Genomic DNA, 25,785 nt, shown 5'->3' with positions numbered 1-25,785 from the left:
AAATGTTTTAATATATTTAATATATTCCACATTTTGCCCCCTTTTTAAATAGCACAGTTGTGAGATTGTCAGCCGGACCGGTGCATATAATGTTTAAAGTGCTCATATCATAATCGCTTATTTTGCTCTTGTTTTCCTAGACCTGGAGGCTTATTTCTCCCTCTAAATCTGGCAACACTGGCGGTGACGCGAGATTTACTTCTTCCTCCTCCAGGACAGGACACATCATAATCATATCATAACCAAACAGGACAGGGACAGACACACAAACACACTGTAGGACAAAACACATTAAGTTTAAGCTAAAATGAGTGCAGCCATGTTGGACAGTAGTGTGCTCTGTTTGTTCGACGTGGACGGCACGCTGACTGCAGCCAGACAGGTGTGTGTTTATGAATGAATGGAAACAACACAACGTGTACTAAACTTTAATGAGTTTTACTTGGTAAATGCCAAAAGGCAACCCCCGTGGGGGGGGGGGGGGGGGTACGTTGCGTACCTCTCCGAGTATGTTTATGTATTTTTAGCTGAGTAGCCTTAGCCCCATTTAGAACCTCTCCCTCCACTATGTAGCTCCGAGATGAGGTCCTACTAGCCATGGTTCACAATACAAGCGTCATGGTGCCGAGTCCCCCTGGTCTAAAGTTGTGTTCGATTTTTTCACATTGCCATCTCTCACATAAACATAAACGTTCAGATTTCAAATATAAAGTGCTTACCACCGAGCCACGGATGTTACAAGGCGATGCGGACCGCGATGAGTACCCGTATCTCCCGTATTGTTCAATAAAAAGCATTTTAATCCCATCGCCGGCCATTTTCTCCAAATTGTCTCCGATACTTTCAACCATGCGACACTAATGGTTGGGAGGTGTATTGCACTCTGATACATTACAAAAAAAAAAAAAAAAGGCCGGCGATGGGATTAAAATGCTTTTTATTGAACAATACGGGAGATACGGGTACTCATCGCGGTCCGCATCGCCTTGTAACATCCGTGGCTCGGTGGTAAGCACTTTATATTTGAAATCTGAACGTTAATGTTTATGTGAGAGATGGCAATGTGAAAAAATCGAACACAACTTTAGACCAGGGGGACTCGGCACCATGACTGTCATGGTATGACACTCATGTTTCAGGGCTAAGGTCCTACGTGGCCCGGTTCCGTGTTAGCGGGACATTTTCGAATATTTTTCACTTTACATGTTTCTTACCCCTTTCTGCACATCGTATCCAAAAAGTAAAGGTTTACTGAAATGCTCTCAGATGTTTGAAATGTTAACGTACAATAAAATCTATCCAACGAGTTGAAAAAAAAGCGTTTAAATAGCTTCTCTCTTCAGCCGGTTCCATAATATTTTGCATTAGAAGATGCAATTCAATATTTGACCAGTAGGGGAACCAGTAATGTTATCTCTACGGGCGCAACTTCCGGGTATGTCTTAAAAACATTTAGGAGAGAAGCTATTTAAACGCTTTTTTCAACTCGTTGGATGGATTTTATTGCACGCTAGAAGTTAAAACATCTGAGAGCATTTCAGAAAACCTTTACTTTTTGGATACGATGTGCAGAAATTGGTAAGAAACATGTAAAGTGGAAAATATTCGAAAATGTCCTGCTAAAACGGCACCGACAAACGCGGAACCAAATCTAATCAAACAAAATCTCGGAGCTATAGAGCGGAGGGAGAGGTTCCGATTGGAGCTAGAGTAGCCTATGTGTGAATGTCTTTAACCCAGTGGTTGTCAAACTTCATGTCAAGGACCCTCAAAATGATTATTTTTTTTGCTGCGGACTCAAAAAATATTTTTGTGCCAGGATTTTTCAAATATAGCAGATCTTCAAGCTCATAGCTATGAGCTTGTAGATCTGCTATTTTTGAATAGCCCAAAGTATAAAATATGGATAAAGTGGTTAAAAGGATTGTGACGCCATATTAACTAGTTTTGCTGGGACCCCCTGGTAGGACTACCCCTTCCCCAAGGACCCCTGGGGGACCCCACTTTGAGAACTATTGTTTTAACCCATTTTGATGGAAAGCAAACGTATGTTGCCATATCAGTGGTGCTCAAACTTCCTCATGTAAAAGGACCCTCACAATTATATGTATTTGGCCGCAGATTGACCCCCCCAGAAGCAAATATTTGAGTCAAAAATGTATGTGATATATATTCAAATATTTGCACAAAATGTTCAATATTTGCGCTATGAGCTTATAGATCTGCTATTCTTTAGCACGCATGACACCTTTTCGGATTATTTGGGTTTTCTAGGGGAGGCAAGGTCTTAGTTGGGCAGGCGACCGCCTGCCCTGCCTCTACAGTGGGTACGCCACTGCCCGCCCACTCTCTGAGTGGACTGCCCCTCTTGATCTGGTGTTGTAATGTGAACCATAGACATATAAAGGTAGACGCCTCATTCGGCTCTGAAGCGTCTGTATCTCGGGCGCGCTTCCTGCTTCCGCAGGGCTGCCGTGTGCGTCACACACGCGGAAGTTCGGTAGGCCAATCAGAGGCAGGTGGGGGCGGGTCTTTTTGTAACCCAGCTCTTAACCCAGCTCTTAACCCTTTGAGAGGCAGCAGCTGACAGCTGTGCGCAGCATCTAGTTAGTTGGAACTTGGCAAACTCCACACTCTATTTGTGAAATTCAAATAAGAGACTGGTCCTTTTTCATATCAAGGTCCATTATTTATTCAGCATTTGAGTCACGGAACACCGTTTGATAAGCTTTAGCCTCTCACACCCAAAACGTAGAATATGTTATCGTTCGATAAGCTGTTGTCAAAATAACAATTGTTTACGTTCTCTAATTGTGTACTTGTTTAGTAAGTAATGCAGATGTTTAACAATTTGACTCTTGACAGTGTGAAATGTTATACTCAAGGTTTAAAGATCTATAAGGGTCCATTTGGTTATTATCAACTCTCCATCATTTAGCTGGGTACCACCTGGAACCCCCTCAATGACCACTGGTGGTTCCCGGACCACTGGTTGAGAACCATTGCACTGACAAGTCCCGGAAAAGACGCACTGTGATTGGCCAGTAGTCAACGCACTGTGAGCGCTGTGATTGGCCAGTAGTCACTTTGAGTGACAGGTTCCCTGCGGAACACGGAAGAGCCGCCGTGTATTGCGATACAAGTCGCCCCAATGAACTGCAGAGGCCAATGAGGTATCTAGGTTTCTAATATCTATGATGTGAACCTAAGGATGTATTCTGTGCAAAAAGTACCGTCCAATGAGAGTCGGAGGTGGGGGTGGGTATCCCTTGTGATTGGTTTGGGGAAATTCTAAACCAATTCTAATTGGTTTAGGAAAATTCTAATCCCCTCCCCCTTGTAAACGCCTACACTGGAGCCAATGTCAGACTGAAACTCCACGCAGCTTCAGTCTGATAATCAGGCTATCACTGTATATGAGTATGATCAGGTGATACCTGTGTTGTTTGCACCTACAACGGGTTTTCAACAGGTGGTCCGTGGACCACTTGTGGTCTGTGAAGGTATTGCATGTGGTCCCTGACCATGTTGCAAAATGTTTTTTTTTTTCTTTCTTGTTCCACGGAATAGTGCATATTATCTACCTGGTGACCTATGATGACATGTCAATGTTGTCAGTTACTGGGCAATCTGGGAACCCATCGTCAAATAAAAAGGTAAAACAGTGCCCTCTGCTGTTTTTCACTTTTCCATTTGACTCTGGGCTGAGCTGTACGGAGGACCCGTGCTCAGGGAAACCGGGGTTTTGGTCTGCCCTCAGCGCTCCACTTGCGGTGGTGCTTCTATGTTTTAATTCCCACTAACAATATTTCTCCACGGAACACTAACACCATTTCTCCCAAAGAACATGGATCGTTTTGGTTATAAGCCCACTTGTTTCTATGATGAAAGAGCAAGTTAAAATGTTACTAACTTTCCGTGGTTTTGTCGGCTCCGAGGACGCTATTGTTGAATGAGTTTCGGTTTGTTTCCAGTGGGAAGCGAGCCGCACACATGTAAATCCCGCCCACTACATTTGATTGGGTAAAGCGCGGCCTGCTTCCTGATCTGAAGGCACGCCCACTTGTAGCCAATTTGCATGGGTTGTCAAAACGGCTCCCGACAGATCCATGCGCAACTATGTATCTGTTCTTGAGAGATTAGTTACTGGGTAACTGGGAAGTCGGAGGTCAAGAAATTCCACAGAAAAGGGAGTTGGAAACTCTGGAAAAGGGGAAGTGTACCGGATTGCCTGATGGAGTCATCATTATTAGGGAATGTGCCCATATAATCAATGTGTCTGTGTAGTCCATGGACCATTTTTGGTTGAGAAACAGTGGGATGTATAGACATGGGATGCATAGCAAGTGTTACCAAAGCACTAATCTTAGATCATATCCCCACCCAACACAACAGGTTGATTTTTAGTCAGGGTGGTGGTCCCTGGTTCACAATCAGTTGAAAACCCCTGACCTACAAGACAATGGCTGACTCCGCCACGCCCCCAACAGTGCCTGTATATGTGTCTCAAAGAATGAATGTGTATTGCTGTCCCTGTGCCAGCTAACTTGAGGTTACCTCTGCGTTCGTTGCGTACCTCAGAATTACGAGAGTATTTCTTTTGTGGCTGTTATGCCTTTTATTGATAGGATTGTAGTCTGACAGGAAATGGAGAGAGAGATGGGGAGTGACCTGCAGCAAAGGCCAGTGTTGCCAGATTCTGTGAGAGAAACAAGCAACCAGGTCTAGGAAAACCAGCCCAAAAGAAGTGACTATGGGCCACATGAGCACTTTAACATATACATCAGCTATTTGAAAATAGCAGATCTACAAGCTCACAACGCGACGCGTTGTGAGCTTGTAGATCGGCTACTTATAGCTGCCTGGACCGATACGCCAGCAGTCCAGGCCTGAGTTAACGAGAGTATCTGAGCGTACTTTGGCGTAATGCACCTCAAGAGTACTTTGCTGTACGTTGGCGTACCTTTCCGTTAGGGCTGCACGATTCTTGCTCAAATGTGAATCACGATTTTCCTCCATAAGAATTGAGATCACGATTCTCACACGATTCTCACACAATTCTCTTGTAAATATAAAAATATTAAGCAAATATTCATTTAAAAAAAATCGTCATAATTCAAAATCGAGATCGCATAGGTGTCTGAATCGAGATCACGATCTTTTTCCGATTAATCGTGCAGCACTACTTTCCGTATGCACGATCCAGAATGCCGCAGCCGCAGCACGCTTGGTCTTCAACCAGGCAAAATGTTCACGTCTTCCCCTTTCTCCGCTCCCTCCATTGGCTCCCAGTCACTGCCCGCACAGATCACAAAACACTGATGTTGGCCTAGTACAAAGCAACCAAAGCTATTGCACCCCCCCCATACCTTTTTAAAGCATACATGGGCAACTGGCGGCCCGGGGGGCCACATGCGGCCCCCACCCTCACTTAATGCGGCCCGCAGGTTAATATCAGAATGCTGATACATTATTGATTTCAGCTGATACAATTGCAAACATGACCCGCTTTAATGACTTCAGTCTCTATATTAGTAGTAGCATAATGACTAGTATTAAAATGTTATGGTCTTTTTTTTTATGTCCAATTTATTTGTATTTAAGTTCATACAGTTAACATAAGTTTTAAGGAAATGCATTTGATATTATGTTACTTTTCAGGATTCCAATTAAAAAAGAGCAAACATTTTTTCTGAATTCCAATTCAAAAATAGCAAAAATAGCAGATCTACAAGCTCAAAACGCGCCGCACTCCGACACGTTTCAAGCTTGTAGATCTGCTATTCTTGCTACTTTTGTGTGACGTAGAATGGCCCGACAGTATATGCAATGTGGCCCTCTGGAGTGAGTGTCGAAATATAGTGGCCCTCTCCATCATCAAAGTTGCATCACCCCTGCTTTAAAGCCTGGTCCAACCCTACAACCCCTCCCACTCTCTCAGATCAGCTAACACAAGGAAGCTGTCAGAACCTTCCCTAAAACACCCTGGACAACGCTCCACACGTCCTAGACTCTTCTCCCTTCTCTAAAACACCCGGGACAACGCTCCACACGTCCTAGACTCTTCTCCCTTCTCTAAAACACCCTGGACAACGCTCCACACGTCCTAGACTCTTCTCCCTTCTTTAAAACACCCTGGACAACGCTCCACGCGTCCTAGACTCTTCTCCCTTCTTTAAAACACCCTGGACAACGCTCCACATGTCCTAGACTCTTCTCCCTTCTCTAAAACACCCGGGACAACGCTCCACGCGTCCTAGACTCTTCTCCCTTCTCTAAAACACCCTGGACAACGCTCCACGTGTCCTAGACTCTTCTCCCTTCTCTAAAACACCCTGGACAACGCTCCACATGTCCTAGACTCTTCTCCCTTCTCTAAAACACCCGGGACAACGCTCCACGCGTCCTAGACTCTTCTCCCTTCTCTAAAACACCCGGGACAACGCACCACACGTCCTAGACTCTTCTCCCTTCTCTAAAACACCCTGGACAACGCTCCACACGTCCTAGACTCTTCTCCCTTCTCTAAAACACCCGGGACAACGCTCCACGCGTCCTAGACTCTTCTCCCTTCTCTAAAACACCCGGGACAACGCACCACACGTCCTAGACTCTTCTCCCTTCTCTAAAACACCCGGGACAACGCACCACACGTCCTAGACTCTTCTCCCTTCTCTAAAACACCCGGGACAACGCTCCACGCGTCCTAGACTCTTCTCCCTTCTCTAAAACACCCGGGACAACGCACCACACGTCCTAGACTTTTCTCCCTTCTCTAAAACACCCGGGACAACGCACCACACGTCCTAGACTTTTCTCCCTTCTCTAAAACACCCGGGACAACGCACCACACGTCCTAGACTTTTCTCCCTTCTCTAAAACACCCGGGACAACGCTCCACACGTCCTAGACTCTTCTCCCTTCTTTTTTTTTCTTTTTTAATTATTGGCTTAGGAATGCGACAAAAAAAACAAAAAAATCATGAATTCAAGGCTTCATTGGGAGTGTAATTGATAGAAAATAAGTACACATTGGGTGAACTACTCCTTTAAAGGGATCTCTCTCTACGTCGTCCTCAGACGAGCCCTCCATCGGAGTCTCTAGTCATCTCGGTTCTCCATACAGGGATAGTTCACCCAAAATAGTTAAACCCAAAAATAGTTCACCCAAAAAAATACTTTTTTTCCCCATCGATCAGTCACCCCATGGAGACTTGAATTCAAGGATATTTTTTTAGTTTTTGTTGCATTCCTAAGCCAATAATTTGATGACCAGCGGACCGGTAGGCAGCGGTTCCGGTAGGAGACACAAAGGAGACTCTTTGCGTCTCCTACCGGAACCGCTGCCGGTCATCAAATTATTGGCTTAGGAATGCGAATATGCGATAGATTAGATATGAAGATAGATATCCAGATATCCATGAATTTAAGTCTCCATGGGGTCACTAATCGATAGGAAAAGTCATTTTGAACTATCCCTTTAAGTCGGCGTACATTGGTGTGTGTGTTGGCTGACATACGTCATAGGGTGTATCTCGGCATTAGTGTTAAACAGAAGAAAAATAATAATTGAGACCACTATGTTTGTTTTCTTGTTCGATCAAGAGAACTGGGCTGGTAATATAGTGTGATTTCATCTAAACTGGAGTGTCAAAGGATCCAATCCGGGCCTGAGGTATGATTTTGGGAAAATAAAAGAAGAGTGAAATAAAATAATATTTGGTGTGGCAGGCTCCCTGTCACCTTGCCACTACCGTGCTTGCAAAGCCGATACAGCCTTAGCCTACATTGAAAACAATGGAGACGGGTAACCGGCCACCTTGTCTAAGCACCTACCCTCAGCTATGTGCCAAATGTCCCTGAGCAAGATACTTATACCTCTAACTGCTCCGCACTCCGCTGTGGGCAGCACTCAGCTGGGTGAAGCTGAAACTGAATAATCCCCCGCTGGATGAGAAAGGTCTCAAAAAATAGCACTAGTACATCCCCGAGTAGACACTAAACATTAGACCCGTCCCCATTTACTGTAGCTGTAGGCCTGAAATCAGTAGCCTGAGAATGCTACCTAACATGTTTTGTGTAATGTGACATGATCCATTAAGACATCAACATTAGTGCCTTTCATTCATTTTTAACGCAAATCTTAGCTTATGGGGGGTCCCTGGCACAATACATTTTCAGTTGGGGGTCCGCGGCCACATACATATCAATGTGGGGGTCCTTGGCACGAAACGGTTTGAGAACCATTGTATTAGTGTACAAGGAATGGATTTTGTTTGGTTCTTGCTTCAGGAGGGTGTTTTAAAACCTTGCTGCCTTCAACTCTGATGCCTCTGTTTAATGACTTGCTTATGCTTATTGTTTTGTAAAGTCAGCAGTGGTGTAAAGTAACTAAGTACATTTACTTAAGTACTGTACTTAAGTACAATTTTGAGGTACTTTTACTTTACTGGAGTATTTCCAATTGTCTATACTTTTACTACTCCACTACATCTCAGAGGCACATATTGTACTTTTACTCCACTACAATGATTTGAAAACTTTAGTTACTTTGCAGATATCAATTATTACATTATATAACATGCATTAACCACTGTAGCCCTATTTTATACCTAGGCTATTTGAAAATAGCCGATCTACAAGCTCAACAACGCGCCGCATCGCGACGCGTTGTGAACTTGTAGATCTGCTATTTTCAAACATTTAGTACTTTTACTTTTAGTACTTTAAGTACATTTTGATATCAATATTTTTGTACTTTTACTCAAGAACATTTTTAAGTCCGGACTCTTACGTAAAACATTTGAGTCAGTGAAATGAATGAATCATTGATTTTGTAACTAATTGTGCTTGTGTGTGTGTGTGTGTGTGTGTGTGTGTGTGTGTGTGTGTGTGTGTGTGTGTGTGTGTGTGTGTTTTGTAGCGTGTGACTCCAGACATGGCAGAGTTCTTGCAGAAGTTGAAGGGTCGTGTTCGTGTGGGAGTGGTCGGGGGGTCCGATCTGGACAAGATCAAAGAGCAACTAGGAGACGATGGTGAGACACACGTACACACACACACACCCTATCTCAAACTGTTTGGGTCGTTACCCCCAGGGGGGTCCGCAATTTTTTTTTGGGGGGTGGTCCCCAGATGAATTAGCCTAATGTTCAACATTGTTTTCTTTCTCAACAGTAAACAAACCAAAACTAAAGTGACCATTTAAGGACTTTTAAGATCTTTTTAATAACTCTAAAATGAAAAATAAAGACCATTACTTTGTCAAACGTAATCAACAAACTATACTATAAAAAATGGTCATCAAACATTGGCTAAATTGTCAAATATTACTTAACACATTCTCTGCCAGACTTATTTCTGGCTGTGTTTGCCCACTGCCAGCGATTTAGTGTTTTTTATAAATGTATTTTTTTTTTCTTTTTTTTTCATTATGATCGCAAGTCCAATCGTTTCTAAACACACCGGCAATACGTGCACGCCGCTCAGACAACAAACATTCCGATCGGGGCGGAGTCTCTCTCCTGCAGCCCAGCGTAAAAACACCATGTTTCGCCATGTAAACGGAAAACTCACATCGCCACAGACCTCGCTAAGTCCCTTATGATCACGTGTTCAACTGTTTGTAGACACACAGGGTAGTTGTGTGAGTGGCCCAGAGAACACATTTTCAATCGGCGACATTCCATTTTGCAGTAGTTACTAGTAGCAGTTTCTAAACAGCGTTTCTAAACAGCGTTTCTAAACAGCGTTTCTAAACAGCGTTCCACGGCGGAGAAATGCAAAGCCGAGATAATGCTGTTTTAGAGGGGGACTTAAACAGGAAGCAGGCGGAAACGAAAATCTTCGATTGGCGTTATTTCCGTATCCGGGTGTGCTACAATGAAATGTGTCACTTCGAGAGATGAAGGACAGTGAGATCTTTATAAAATCAATGTTTTTTCAAAATTACGTTTTTTACGTTCTAGGCAGAATTGGTAATTGGAAATAATTACATTTTTTACGTTCTTGGCAGGGTATGAGTTAACTCATTCACTGCCAGACTTATTTCTGGCTGCGTTTTGCCCAATAGAGCACCGAAGTCTGACGTCACTGCCACTAGAGGGCGCTGCTCCACGGGTTCGTGGCTTTATTCTTTGTGTTGAAATCCCCATTTGGGAATCTTAGATCACATCATATAAGAACTGTGTTCCAAACATAAACACACCACCCTGGTGTTTTTGTCAGGGGGGGGTGGCTCTGCATCGTTTATGGCGAAAATGGAATGAATTCTGCCTTAAAAGTCTTAAGATTTACTACTTCCGGGTCTGAAATCACTGTCCCCACAGCAGCCGCGTTCATGGGAAATGTAGTCTTTGGGTTGTTTGACTCGTTTCTAGTGTTTATATTGTGTTACTCTTTGGGTAAATGTGTACATTTACACCTTCAGTCGATGCTTCATATCCATATGAGTAAAAATCACCAGGGTGGCGTGTTTATTTTTGGAACACAGTTCTTATATGAAGCGATCTAAGATTCCCCAATGAGGATATCAATACAAAAAGTAAAGCCATGAACCTGCGGTAAGCGCCCTCTACTGGCAGTGACGTCAGGACTTCGGTGCTCTATGCCAGCGATTTTTCGATTTTACTTACCTTTTCAAGTAGTCACAGAATATTTATCTCCAGTATGATGGATCCCCTGATGGTTGCTAAGAAAAAAAAGGTACACAGGTGCCGAGATACAGGATTTTTAAGTATTAAGCTAACCAAGAAGTGAATGGAGCAGCAAGTCTTCGGATCACAATATCTTGGGTTCTGTGTGAGGGGTAAAAAAAAAGGAAAAAAAAGGAACCAAAGGAACTGGTTGGAATAACGTGTTCCTTCCACACGCTACGTCCTACCAGGGAAACTCCCCCCTGTCAGGTGATAAGAAGCGGCCTGCTCACTCCTCATGCATTGAAGGAAGCATGAGCTCAGTTCGGGGCTCTCCCCAGTCTGGCAGAGGGAGAGTAGCGCCCAGGATTACAGCTTAGACAATTGGCACTGAAAAAATGGGTTGCAAAAAAAAAGAAAAGTTGTAACTGGGGTGTGGAGGATCTCTTTTAAAAATATATATGTTTGCCCTCAAAATATAAGTCGGGTAGGGGGCGCGATGGCGCAGTCGGTAGCGCTGTCGCCTCACAGCTAGAAGGTCCTGTGTTCGATTCCCGCCGGGGACGCTGTGGGCGTGTCTTCTCCTCCGCGTCATCAGCGCCCATACCCTAGGTGGGGTTGGCGAAAGGGCCTACTCTGTGTGGAGTTTGCATGTTCTCCCCGTGTCTCCTAGGGTAGTTAATACCCTCACAAAAACATGTAGTAATCCTGGTCACTATACCGCCTCCCCCTGGCCAGCCGCGGCGCCTGATGGAGGGAGGGGAGAGGAACTGGTTGGAATAACGTGTTCCTTCCACGCGCTACGTCCAACCAGGGAAACTCCCCCCTGTCAGGTGACAAGAAGGTCAGCTGGCTCTCATGCATTGAAGGAGGCATGAGCTCGGCGGCCCTGGCCTCCCTAGGCTGGTGGGGGGAGTGTAGTGCCCAGGATCACTTACATAATTGGCAACGGGTTACAAAATCGAGGGATAAAAATGTAATTAAAAAAATATATATAAGTCAGGTGTCTTTGAGATTGACAGTGTCGCAGAGTTACCATGGCTATGTACAACCATGAACAGCAGCTACAGTCCTTGTCTTCTTCATGTCTGTCTGTCTATCAGTACCCCCCCTGGTACAACCACTGACCGCTTTCTTTTTCTGATGCACGCTGAGGCGTTTGTTCAGAATACCTGACTCACTGAAAGTCTTGTCATGCTGTTTACAGTGGAAAGGTTCTTCCCCTGTGTGGATACGCTGGTGTTTGGTCAGACTACTCGTCTGACTGAAACTCTTGCCACACTGTTTACAGTGGAAAGGCTTTTCTCCAGTGTGGACACGCTGGTGGGTCTTCAGACTATCCGTCTGACTGAAACTCGTGTCACACTGAGTACAGTAGAAAGGTTTTTCCCCAGTGTGGATACGCTGGTGTTTGGTCAGACTACTCGTCTGACTGAAACTCTTGTCACACTGTTTACATTGGAAAGGCTTTTCTCTGGAGTGGACACGCCCGTGAATCTTCAGGTGAGATGCATTAGAGAAACTCTTGTCACAATATTGACAGAGGAAAGGTCTTTCCCCAGTGTGGACACGCTGGTGTGTCCTCACATTACTTAACTGACTGAAACTCTTGTCACAATGTTGACAGCGGAAAGGCTTTTCTCCAGTGTGGACACGCTGGTGTGTATGCAGTTGATCTAATGAGGTGAAACTCTTGTCACACTGTTTACAGTGGAAAGGCTTTTCTCCAGTGTGGATACGCTCATGTATCTTCAGGGAACTTAACTTACCGAAACCTTTGTCACACCGTTTACATTGGAAAGGCTGTTCTCCAGTGTGGATACTCTGGTGTGACCTCACATTACTTAACTGACTGAAACTCTTGTCACAATGTTGACACTGGAAAGGCTTTTCTCCAGTGTGGACACGCTGGTGTGTATTCAGATGATTTAACGTGGTGAAACTCTTGTCACACTGTTTACAGTGGAAAGGCTTTTCTCCAGTGTGGATACGCTCATGTATCTTCAGGGAACTTAACTTACCGAAACTTTTGCCACACCGTTTACAGACGTGAGTTTTCTTTCCCGTGTAAATCCTCAGATTTTTCTTTAAATCTCCTGGTGGAGTCAAAATCTCGGTAAACCGTCGATGACTTTGAGATTTTGGCGGGTCTGTGTCTCCTTGTTTCCGGGTGGTTACAGAGCTGACTATTTGCTGACGGGCCTCGGAGCTGATTCTTTCATTCCTCAGGGTTTTGCTGCCGTGGTCGTCGTGGCTCGGATGAGACGTGAAGGTACACTGTGCACGGGAAAGCTCAGTCTGGGAGGATCGGTGGGACCACACTCCTCCCACAAGTGGCGGTTCATGGTCGGAGCTGCTTCTGTACATGGACTGTGATTTGGGACGGAGTTGCAGGCTGGAAAATGTGTCGTCTCTCTATCTCCCTGTATTCTTTGTCTACCAAAGTTCTGTATCCCTTTCTCTCACAACACTACTTGTGGACACACTATCTTCTGGTCTCAGTTGAATGAAGTGGAAGTCTAAAGTAACTTCACACCTCATATATGCTGACCAGAGCTCTGGTCTGACCTCACTCACAACACAATCGGTTGCCATGCATGCCCTAGCAACACCGATGTGCGCGGGCTGCCGCCCACCCTCCATATTTGGGCAAGATGTGATGTCATCAATATGACGTCTTCACCATGACGGCAGAGATCCACATGGAAGCCACGCCATGTGTTTTTTTATTTTCTTGTTTTTATCATTTACCAATCTGGGAACCCATTGTCAAATAAAAAGGAAAAACAGTGCCCCCAGTGTTTTTCACTTTTGCATTTGACTCTGGGGGGAGTGATTAAAAAGACCGACGACTGGAAACCGGCGTTTCGGTCTGCCCTCAGCCCTCCACTTCCGGTGGTGCGCCTATGTTCTCATTCCCACTAACAATATTTCTCCACGGAACACTTAACACTATTTCTCCCAAAGAACATGGATCGTTTTGGTTATAAGCCCACTTGTTTCTATGATGAAAGAAAAAGTTAAAATGTTCCTAACTTTCCGTTGGTTTTGTCGGCTCCGAGGACGCTATTTTTAAATGAGTTTGGGTTTGCTTTCAGTGGGAAGCGAGCGCACAGATGTAAACCCCGCCCACTACATTTGTTTGGGTAAAGCGCGGCCTGCTTCCTGATCCGAAGGCACGCCCACTTGTAGGCCAATGCTCACACGTTCTGAACGGGGCTCCCGACAGAATCAGTAGCACAGCTCTAAATCTGTTGAGAGATTAATCATTTACTAATTAAAGGGATATTTCACTTTCAAAAAAACTTTTGGTCATTCTATCAACTACTCAGGCCTTTGTGAACCCCCCAGACTGTTTTTAAGTTGCTTGATTAATTATTTAGATATTTGATATTCATTTTATCAGACACGCCCCCTTCCTATACAAACCCATTGTAACTTCAAACTCCATTTTAACCATGTTAGATTCATCAAAAACACCCGTCCTTGGTTCTGGTGACTCACCCTGCCCTCCTAATGCGTGAGGGGGCCGTGTTTTTCCGATTACTTTTTTCTTTTCATTTATTTTATTTAATTTTTTTATTGTATTTTTTTTTTTCATTTTCCAAATTTTTTTTTTTAAATAAATGAAAAAAGTAATTGAAAAAACACGGCCCCCTCACGCATTAGGAGGGCAGGATGAGTCACCAGAACCAAGGACGGGTGTTTTTGATGAATCTAACATGGTTAAAATGAAGTTTGAAGTTACAATGGGTTTGTAGAGGAAGGGGGCGTGTCTGATAAAATGAATATCAAATATCTAAATAATTAATCAAGCAACTTAAAAACTGTCTGGGGGGCCCTCACATCTAGGCCTGATCCGAGGTTGGTCCAGACAGAGTCTGTTCCAATTCTTCTCTTTCTACCTGGTTGGCATTTGCATGGCTCAAAGTCGAGACATTATTGCAGCGCTCTAATTCATCATAGTCCTCGAACATTTCGACTGTCATCCCTTCTAAATAGTCAATTTCCTCCTCGTCCTTTAGTGGTGTTTCTACAATATTGACATCATCTTCGTTTTCTCCCGTGCCCACCTTGTATTGTTCCACTTCTATGTCTACCCTATTGGCGTTTTTCGTGGCGCAAAGTCAATTCAATTCATTTCAATTTTATTAAAGTGTCAAATCACAACAAGTTGTCTCAAGACACTTTACATGTAGAGAAGAGACCCGACAGTCCCACCCTGAGCAAGCAATTTTGCGACAGTGGCAACCAAAAACTCCCCCTTAAAGGACGACTTCACCGATTTTCAACCTATCTTCATATAATAGGTCCTCACTAAAACTCATGATAAAATGGTACAATTTTTTTCTACTTGGTCTGTGTCTCAGAGGAGGGCTGTGGACAGTTCAGAAACCCGTCTACCAGTGACATCATCAATGGGGAATCCAAGCTAATAGAAACTGCAGGCTTTCTATTCCTGGAAAGTTGCAATGCAATAAAAGAAGCCATTGCTCTCGTGCGTGCCTAACGATGATGTCACTGGTAGACGTGTTTCTGGACTGTCCACAGCCCTCCTATGAGACACAGACCAAGTAGAAAAAAATGGTACCATTTTATCAGAGGAGAGACAGAAAGAGATACAAGTAGTAACAATAACAATAGTAGCAAATATAATATTGTAAGATAGTATTTGATAATATAATATAGTACAGCAATAATGTGTATGCAGTATATAATGGTATAATATAAGAATGTTAAGATAATATACAATATAGTGTAGTGGTATAGTGTAATGTAGTAGAAATCCACGGTCGTGCTCCATGGAGAGGCCCGGTCCGCATTCACAGTCTTGAGCCGCAGCTGGGGGTCCGTAGTCAACACATCATTACAATCGTACCACCACACTTTCTTCCACATGTGGGTCTGAGTAATCCAAGTGTAATGTTCTGGAATCTCCATGTAAAGATATTTCCTTGCATTATGGTCAGTGTTGTTTAGCTGGAAGAAGGCCATCAGTGTAGTGGGTTTGGCTGCTGTCAGGGCCTCCTGTGCATGGCCTTCTTCGAAGATGATACTTTGTTGGCCCTCGGTGTGGATAGTAAGATTGATGACAGCAGGGAATCTGTCCTGGATCTTATATGCCATTGTTCTCCAGTGTGCATCATGAGTAGGGATGGAGCTCGAAAACCGGGTCCATTATATACCCGGGCATGAATTTATCGAGACCCGGGTTTCGATAAGCTTTGGGCTTGTCGAGCCTGTTATCGAGTGCAGCGGCCCATGACGTCATGTCTAAACTATCAAAACAAGAGGCGATCAAGAAATAAATCTAATCACCCACGCTGGCACAAACATGTCGGTCTAAAAGTGTATTGATAGCTGCAAGTTGTGCAAAACAGCGCTGCCCGGGGAAACAAGGAAGAGGAATTGTATTGGCTCACTACATCACTATTTTAAGGGGACTGTAAGCGTCCATTTGGTTCCATTTGTACACTCGCGGGTGGTTGCATCGTTGTTGTGTTTACATGTGCGGTGCAGCGGTGAAACAATGGCATTAACGAGTGAAACGCTCAAAAGTTTCACTCGTCCTCTTCTACCCAAGGTAGCAAGTCTCCTTTGACAATTTTAATAATCCAATTGATAATAATCCGTTTGGGATCTCCCTGTGAATGAATAACTAGTGTTGCTTGAGCGTGTCCGTCCTCTCAGTCTATCGTTGCCGTCTTGCCGAAAATGGCAGATCTACAAGCTCACAACGTGGTGCGAACAGACGCAGTGTGAGCTTGGAGATCGCCTATGTTTGGTGCGCGACACCGTCGTACGATGAAGTATAAATTGTGCCTTTAAAGTGACAGTACACACATTAACCGTTTCTTCAATATTATTTTCCAAAAGTAAAAAGGTCACTTGCCTTCTGTCTGTTAGAAAAGTACTGTATTTGAAGGCCCTAGTAAAATGTAGTGAGAGTGATATATCTTTGTTAAAACAAAGAAAAAAGAATAGAAAAAATAAATAAGCATTTTTTGTTTATAAAGAGTTGAAGAGACTTCAAGAGATTTTATAGTAATTATAACAGTACTATTCATAATATAAAGCCATTTAACACTTATTGCACATTATATGAATGGTTGTTTTAATGATAGGCAAAAATATTTTTAACTTTTGTCATCTTCATTTAATTTTAGATAGTGGTCAGCCACAAACTCACTGTCACAACTGGCCAATAAAAAAAGATACCGGTTCTGTTCAGAATTCTTCGTCTCACGTCTTTTTGGGCGGTGAAACCGCCCCTATAAGTGAGATTTGGAAAAATGTACATTTTCCTGCGCTGTGATCTGGGCCCAGGAAATTTGTACAATTATCCTGCGCTGTGATTGGCCAATCACAGTCTATTCAGGACTGTGATTGGCCAGTGTCACATGACACATGTGCATAGCCCTATATAAGAAACCATAACGTGAAAAAAACCAAAAATTGGTTTTTTTCACGTTATGGTTTCGTCCATCATAAAGAGTGTTTCAATAAATGTATTTATCTTTTGTACATGATTGGTTGACTCCATTCAGTATTGTGATTAGCTAGCAAGACACCGCCCACTTCACACAGGGTGTGATTATTTTTTCTTAATAATAGAAAAAGATCGATAGTGGGCTCGATAAAAGCCCGGTTCGATAAGCAGGCTCGATAAGGTGCTCATTATCAATAAAAATTAACGAGCTCCATCCCTAATCATGAGCATCAATTGTTCTGGCATTGATGAATTTGGAGATCTCATCCTTATCTTCAATGTTGACAGTGCCAACATCGAGTTGTGGACATACTTGTAGAGATACTTGATGGCATGGAAGGAGCCGACAAATTCAACATTGATATGGCATTTGTATTTGAGAAGGATCCATGGGTTGTAAGGCACAACCCACCTGTTGTCAAATAGAAAGCCTTTCTTTTCAGTGGTGGCACCGTCATTGGGCCGCCTGTACTGTGGGTAGCCATGGCCATCATGAGGCAGTCGAGTGCTATCACAGAAGTCTTTAGGGAAGTTCTTGGAACAGGTGTTATTGACCATGCAGGGGCTGTTACGGTTGGCTGTCCCGCAGGGTCCATGTAGCATGGATTGACGAACCAGCTTATGCAGCTCCTGCTCCTTCTGTGGGTCAGGTATGTCTGCTCGAATTATTTGATCAATGTCATCCACAGTCAAGATTTCATGTAGGAGCAGTAGGATGTGGGTATGTTTGAGTCCTCTCATTTGTCCCTCAACGGTGTGTACTCTAGCCTTTAACTTCACAAAGACACCGAGCTTGATGTTGTGGAGAAGTTCATCGAGACTCCTTTTGAAAACTTTGTTGACTTGAATGTCTCGTCTGTCACCCGGCTGTTGTCCTCGGAATATGTTCATTAGTACACCGTCACTCTTTGAGTTTGCCGTAATTGTGATAAAGAGGTCAAACTTCCTGTATCTGGTTGCTATGGCAAGCGCATCAAGATAGTGTTTGTAGAGGTATCTGGGGCTACCGGTGTGTGAAGCCGGAAGAAAGATCTGTTTACCAATCCTTGTTTCCTCAGTATGTTCTGGCTGATTTAGCTGAGTAGCCAGGACATCAGTCAGACCTGGATACTGGTACTGCAATTCCCTACTTCTGTAGTACTTCATCCGGCCACTTTCTATTTTGCTGTAGCTTTCCCGATTTCAGTACAGTGTTGAAGGAGTTGGTTCTCTGGTGTATATGGAATCTGAAGAAAGAATTTTGTCAGTGGTTGGGTTTGCATTAACCTTCATGATGGGATTATCAAGGCTGAAGCCAGCATATCCATGTCGTAATATCAAGGGATAGGCAGCTGGGTCATACATAGGGTAGAGTTCATGAATCTGTGTAGTCTCTCTGTGTTTAGGTGCATCAATTGTTGTTCTGTACAGTACAATGTCCCTATGCTCTATCTGATCTCCTGGTGCCACAATAACCACATCAGGGACATCAGGGTTAAGGTGGCATTTCTTTGCCCCCTGTGAGCTTTTAGCTTTGAACACTATTTTGAGTTCCCGAATTGGGTTTGCATTGAAGATGTCAGCACCGGTTTGAAAGGACTTTACTAAACGATTGACTGTCTTTAACTCATCTTGAATCAAGGTCAATGTGTCTTTCATAATAAGTTTGTCTCCTTTTGCTTGATGAAGGCGGTTCTTAATTTCATTATCTTCATCAAAGACAAAGATTTGTGAGAATTTGGGCTTCTTTGTGCTGTCAGGAAAGATTGCAGATGGAGTAATGTGGTACATCTGGCCACTCATCTTGAATGTCTTTGGTCCTTGTCCTTTGAACTCCACTGTCTTCCCAGTGACGTTCCTGTAAGCCATTGATACTAAACCATTATACTGCTTGATCTTGTCCATGAATTGCCTGGATTGGAGAGAGTCCCTGTCTAACAGAGATTGTAGCTTAGGAGGGGGGTCCATGAATGGCTGGAGTTGGATCTTTCCATATTGGCAACAGTCACGGAAGGACTTCTTACCAACACGACCTTTTGATGTTTCCCAGGGGAACATGAAAGCATTGCATGAATTGCAGACTCTATCCATAGTTGGTGTGTGAAAGTCAACTATTTGTGTGGGTTGGTGTGGAGGTGTCCATGCCCTTCTGAAGTTTCTGTCCTTTTTTGTGGTCCTTATACGCTTTACGCTCTTGCTTTTACAGCGTGTTGCGTTTAGATGTTCTCCTGCACGAAGCAAACGCTTGCGCTTGGCGTCTCGGGTCCGAAGGCCCAGAGATAGTTTTCTTTTTCGTGGCATGACTTTGTAAGAGATATTTATGAACCAGGACAGCGACCTTTGCTGGCCTAATTATAGTGCTGCACACACGTCATGCGAAGTCCGGCCTCTCTGGCCTCTCCTCTCGGCTCCTCTCCTCTCCTCTCCTCCCTCCCCGCTTTGCTTTGCGGCTCTAACCTCTTGTCCCAACCTCCCAACCTCGGTCATGTGATAAAGAGGTCCAACTTCCTGTATCCGGTTGCTATGGCAACCTGCCAGATCAGGCTGAGGGTCTGATAGGCGAATTAGAGAATCAATCAAACCGAGAGTCTGATCACTGATCGAGGTGGTGTAAGATGCCTAAATAATAACCATAGCTCTGATCAACAGTCTGTGGCAGGTCTTGGAGGCATGTGGAGTGATCTTGTGCTTGCGAATCCTGGACAGTAATTCAATTCAATTCAATTTTATTGTTATTAAGTGTCAAATCACAACAAGTTGTCTCAAGACACTTTACATGTAGAGAAGAGACCCGACATCCCACCCTGAGCAAGCAATTTTGCGACAGTGGCAACGAAAAACTCCCTCTTAACTGGAAGAAACGTCAGGCAGACCCTAGGCTCTAGGGTGGCGGCCTTCTGCCTCGACCGTGTCGGGGGAAAGAAGAGAGAGAGAGGGAGAGACAGACAGAGGAGAGACAGAAAGAGATACAGTCCAAGTAGTAACAATAACACTAGCAGCAAATATATTAGTGTAAGATAGTATATATATAGTAGTAAGAAGTAAGATAGTAAGACTAGAAAGTACTGTTCCTGAAGAAACAGTGTGGGATCGCTAAGAATGTTGAGCTGGTCTTGAGTATTGATAGTGTTAGTAGTGTTATTGTAGGGTCATAATACAATGACATCAGTATTATGACGTCACTAGAATGGCATTACCATTCACTAGAATGGCATTATGCATTATGACGTCACTAAATGGCACTTCTCCATTGAAATGACCCAAAAGACGGGGGGAATAATAATAACTAGAATGGCATTACCATTCACTAGAATGGCATTATGCATTATGACGTCACTAAATGGCTAAAGCGATCCCACAATAAGATAGTAAGATAAGATAGTAAGATAGTAAGATAAGATAGTAAGATGACAGTTTAAGTTAAGTTTGCGGTACAAACGTCTCGCAAAGCTCGGCGACAGGGGATTATGACGCACCACTTCCACGAGTGTTGTGGGCTTGTATATCTGTTTTCATCATGAACCACAGAATATTTATCTCCAGTATGATGGATCACAGAGGAAATCACTGTGCTTCCGTGAAAATAAAAAAAGTCATGGTGACCTCCCGTTCTCTTGTTGACCAGTTGACACCAGTTGAAAATGGCATGTTTTGCCAAAAATAAATAGTAAAATACAGCAGCTGAGATACAGGATTTTAAAGTAATAACTTAACCAGGAAGTGAATGGAGCAGTAAATGTTCGGATCACGATATCTTGGGTTCTGGACGTGTTTCCCCTATTTTTTTTCCTTCAATATCCGTCAATGGCGGTGAACGGGTGGATTTTAAGACTATCTGACCTACTGAAACTTCAGTTTTTTTTCTTCTAAATTGTTATCCCACGATTTTGTAACCCTTATTTTTTACACCCAGTGCCAATTGTCTATGTAATCCTGGGCACTACCTTCCCTCTGCCAACCTAGGGAGGCCAGGGCCGAGCTCATGCCTCCTTCAATGCATGAGAGCCGACTGACCACCTTGTCACCTGACAGGGGAGAGTTTCCCTGGTGGGACGTAGCGCGTGGAAGGAACACGCTATTCCAACCAGTTCCTTTCCCCTCCATCAGGCGCCCCGGCTGGCCAGGGAGAGGCAGTATAGTGACCAGGATTACTGCATGTTTTTGTGAGGGTACCTACCCTAGGAGACACGGGGAGAACATGCAAACTCCACACAGAAAGGCCCTTTCGCCAACCCCACCTAGGGTATGGGCACTGATGACGCGGAGGAGAGAACACACCCCCAGCGCCCACAGCGTCCCCTGCGGGAATCGAACACAGGACCTTCTAGCTGTGAGGCGACAGCGCTACCGACTGCGCCACCGTGCCCCTTCAGTCACTCTGTTTACAGTAGAAAGGTTTTTCTCCCCCGTGGAGACGCTGGTGTGTAGGGCTGGGGCGGTATGGATTTTTATTTTCTGCGGTAATTACTCCCCGTGACGGTAAAGTACGGCGGTATGTACCGCATCATGCACGCGCAAAATTTTTGTAATACCGCAGCCAATTTTAAAGAACCGCACCGTTACCGCACCGTTACCGTGCCATTACCGTTACCGCGCCGTTACCGACGGTGGCCACCGTCGTTATTATTATTATTATTATTATTATTATTATTATCATTATCATCACCTATGCAATGCAAGACTGCATTGTCTGAAGTAAGCCGAACAAAAATAAGTTTTGCTCTTAAGCAGTGGTGGAAAAAGTACTCAAATCTTGTACTTAAAGTAATACTAGGTAACGTTTTCAACAAAACTAAAGTTAAATTGTATATCTTTTGTCAGTGGCAAAAGTTTCACAACACCCTCTCCATGAATTTCACCCCCGGAAGCCTTTTATTTATATATTTTCTATTGAACGGTGAAGGGGGGAACTACCGCAACGGTTTCCTGTTTGGCCAGGAACTACCGCGGTAATAGCAAAAAGGAACCTCACGCTGATGTTAAGAGAATGTAGGATTGGAAGATCGAAAAAGAACAGAAAAAGAAAGCACAGCTCATGGTAACTAATGCTCCACTGGCTAAGAGAAACGATCCGTAGATAGTATAAAACAATTAAAAGATCGCTTTTTGAAACGCTTCCGGCTTCCGGTGAAAACGAATGGAATTCTGGGTAATCGAGGATTACGGAAATTGTATGCAGTGACGGTAGTGACCAGCAGAGGTTGCTAAAAATCGTTATTTGGGATTCTGCATTGTACAACTTTAAGTAAAAGTATCAATACTGAAATATGAAAATACTCTGTTACAAGTAAAAGTCCGGAATTCAAAATGCCCTTGAGTAAAAGTACAAAAGTATTGGTATCAAAATATACTTAAAAGTACAAAAGTAAAAGTAATGTCCCATTTCACAAGTTTTCAAATGTATAAAACTATAAATTCGAGTTCGACACCTACGAACTGCCCCCGCGAATAGCCTACATCATGGGGGTCCAGGGTTATAGCTCAGAGAGAGAGAGAGAGAGAGAGAGAGAGAGAGAGATACCTGGTCTGGATGATGTTTTCTCTCATCTCTCGTAGTTAACCAGTCTGCGTGGCCGTGGCATCGTTCCAAATGTTTATCTTCCATGACCATGACGTTAACGTAATCCGTCAAAGATTATTGGAAAGCCTGATCTCAGATAAAAACTATTAGGTTTAAGTAAAATAGGGAACCTTTCCCTGTTTGTTATGAAATAAATGAAACCGTCGTATTTTTTGCGTCAGTCAGACATGCAAAAGTGTCACTTTTCAGCTACAGTCACCTTTTTGAACCCAAATAGGGCAATTGTGTGACACCTTTTTCACCTCGGGGCTGTTTGCATGCCTGGTCAGTGCCGTGGCGTGAATGCCGTCAATCGATTGATCTCGGCTGCCGGAAATAGCAGATCTACAAGCTCGGTGAGCTTGTAGATCTGCTCTTTTTGACACGTGATGTAAGACGCTATCGTACGACGAGGTGTATATATATATGAGAGTGAAATTACACTGGCGACTCCGACCCAAGCCAGTGGTGTGTATGGCCTGCAGATTTTTCCCGTCACCACCGTATACATCCAAAAAACGTTCGAAACGGCGTATCTGACGTTGATACGCATCTGATACGATGCATCCAGGAGTGGCTGGGCTGGGGGGGGCGCAGCAATACAAACCGCAAGAATGTGGTCTAACTAGTGTAACTCTGAGTTGATGGCTTATGATGTGTGTGGCTATTGTATTGTTCTTGAGGTGATAATTAATGGCTGCTGGCAACGGAATTCACACATTAACTCAACGACCTGCCATTCAGTGAGTAGGCTACAGTACTTCATTAGTATTCGCGTATGAAAACGGGTGTTTTTCCGCTATAAGTACTTGAAAATAATGTAACTCAAACAGCTTATGCTTACTTTTTATATATCGTGTTGTGTGTGTAGACTATATATATTCAGTCTAACAATTTTTGTAATACTAAAGCCAAGAAATATTTAATTATCAGGAACACACAAAAGCAAACCCCCATAAGTTTAATAATGGACTGGCCCTGCTCTGACTCCTGTCGACCCCAGCGGTGCCTCCCCCCTCTTATCAGGGGTTGTAAATCTCATCTTTCTACAGCAAAAGTGCAACACTTTGGGACTTACTGTCGCTGAGCTTGTAGATCTGCTCGTTTATAGCTAGAATAGACATGTCATGATATTATGTTCATGAATAATCACAGTCACACTAATATGGTAAACTTTTCATTTCACTCGTATAACTTCCACCGGCAAAAATATATTTTTGTGGGGATAAAATATTTCATATAAATATATTTTATATATATATATATATATATATATATATTTTTTTTTTTATCACGGTAATGAACCCGACATGTGGGGCGCCATACCGCACCGCGGTATTGCGGTTACCGCACCCAGCCCTACTGGTGTGTCCTAAGACTAAAAAACCTACTGAAACTCTTGTCAGGAAAGGAGGGGGAAGTCCGCACACCGTTTTAAGCTCCCATTAGAAAAGTTTTTATTTAGTTAGGCAACGTTTCGACCACAAGTGGTCTTCATCAGGTCTGTGTGGACACGCAGGTGTCTCTTAAGATTACGTAACTCAGAGAAACTCTTGCCACCCTGTTTACAAAAGAACGGCTTTTTCTCCAGTGTGGACACGCAGGTGTTTGGTCAGAACACTTGAATAGCTGAAACTCTTTTCACACTGTCTACAAAGGAAAGGTTTTTCCCCAGTGTGGATACGCCGGTGTTTGTTCAGATTACCTGACTCACTGAAAGTCTTGCCACACTGTTTACATTGAAAAGGTTTTTCTCCAGTGTGGACACGCTGGTGATTCTTCAGGCTGTGTGCGTGACTGAAACTCTTGCCACACTGTTTACAAAGGAAAGGCTTTTCTCCAGTGTGGACACGCTGGTGTTTGGTCAGACTACTTGAAAAGCTGAAACTCTTGCCACACTGTCTACAAAGGAAAGGTTTTTCCCCAGTGTGGATACGCTGGTGATTGTTCAGAGTACCCGACTCACTGAAACTCTTGTCACACCGTTTACAGTGGAAAGGCTTTTCTCCGGTGTGGATACGCTGGTGATTGTTCAGGTTACTTAACTTACTGAAACATTTGTCACACCGTTTACAGATGTGAGTCTTCGTTCCCGTGTAAATCGTCTGATTTTTCTTTACATCTCCTGGTTGAGGTAAAATCTTGGTAAACCGTCGATGACTGTGAGATTTCGGTGGGTCTGTGTCTCCTTGTTTCCGGTTGGTTACAGAGCTGACTATTTGCTGACAGGCCTCTGAGCTGATTCGTCCATTCCTCAGCGTTTGGCAGCCGTGGTCGTCGTGGCTCGGATGAGACGTGAAGGTACACTCAGAACAGGAGAGCTCAGTCTGGGAGGATTGGTGGGACCACACTCCTCCCACGAGTGGCGGTTCATGGTCGGAGCTGCTGCTGTACATGGACTGTGATGGGGACGGAGTTGTAGGCTGGAAAATGTGTCGTCTCTCTATCTCCCTGTATTCTTTGTCTACCAAAGTTCTGTATGCCTTTCTCTCACAACACTATATGAGCACAAACTATCTTCTGGTCTCAGTGGAGTGCAGTGGAACAGATCCAAAGCCACTGTGAGAATATGCTTTAGGCTGTGTAAACCAACTAACGAGGAGTCTGACGCTTGGCGCTCTGGAATGAGTTAATGTCTCTCTGGGTCGCTGCTGGAACTCTACTCTCCCAAGACATATCGAGCCTTTATATACTGTTGGCTGCAGCCCCAATATCACTACGATGATGTCAGGTAGTGTCAGGCATCTCCATATATGGAGCGGGCTATCTCCGCCTTGCCCAAATATGGGACTGTGACGTCAGTCCCAGACGTTTCGGTTATCTCCATATATGGAGTTCCGGGAGGGGTTCTCTGATGTCAGAGCTAGGTATGCCCGGGTATCTCCATATATAGCTGTCTAGGAGATTCAATGATGTCAGACTTGGGGATGTTGGTTGTGTCCATCTATGGGGATCTCCATATATGGGAAAGTTGGGATCGACTGGGTCACTAAAGGTCGGGACTGAATGAGTCATTCATCCCCTTATATAGGTTTCTGGGCGTCCTGCCATGATTCCGCTTACGGTGTTATCCATCTATGGCTAATGTTGGCAAATATGCCCGGAAGTCTAAAGCAACTTCTTCAC

General features: G+C 43.9%; 1 protein-coding gene across 1 annotated transcript in view; it reads left to right on the top strand.

Annotated features, from left to right (window-relative positions):
* Positions 1–219: 219 nt before the first annotated feature.
* Positions 220–25,785, top strand: part of pmm2 (phosphomannomutase 2) — a 46,113-nt gene continuing 20,547 nt past the window's right edge. Inside the window, exons 1-2 of the mRNA XM_080416137.1 lie at positions 220–382; positions 8,923–9,034. Of these exons, the coding sequence (XP_080272263.1) occupies positions 308–382; positions 8,923–9,034 (187 nt within the window). The 5' untranslated portion in view covers positions 220–307. The remainder of the gene's footprint in view (positions 383–8,922; positions 9,035–25,785) is intronic.

This window comes from Gymnoscopelus braueri (assembly GCF_963280865.1).
Source record: "Gymnoscopelus braueri genome assembly, chromosome: 2".
NCBI classification, from domain to species: Eukaryota; Metazoa; Chordata; class Actinopteri; order Myctophiformes; family Myctophidae; genus Gymnoscopelus; species Gymnoscopelus braueri.
This window is presented reverse-complemented; position numbering and strand designations above follow the sequence as displayed.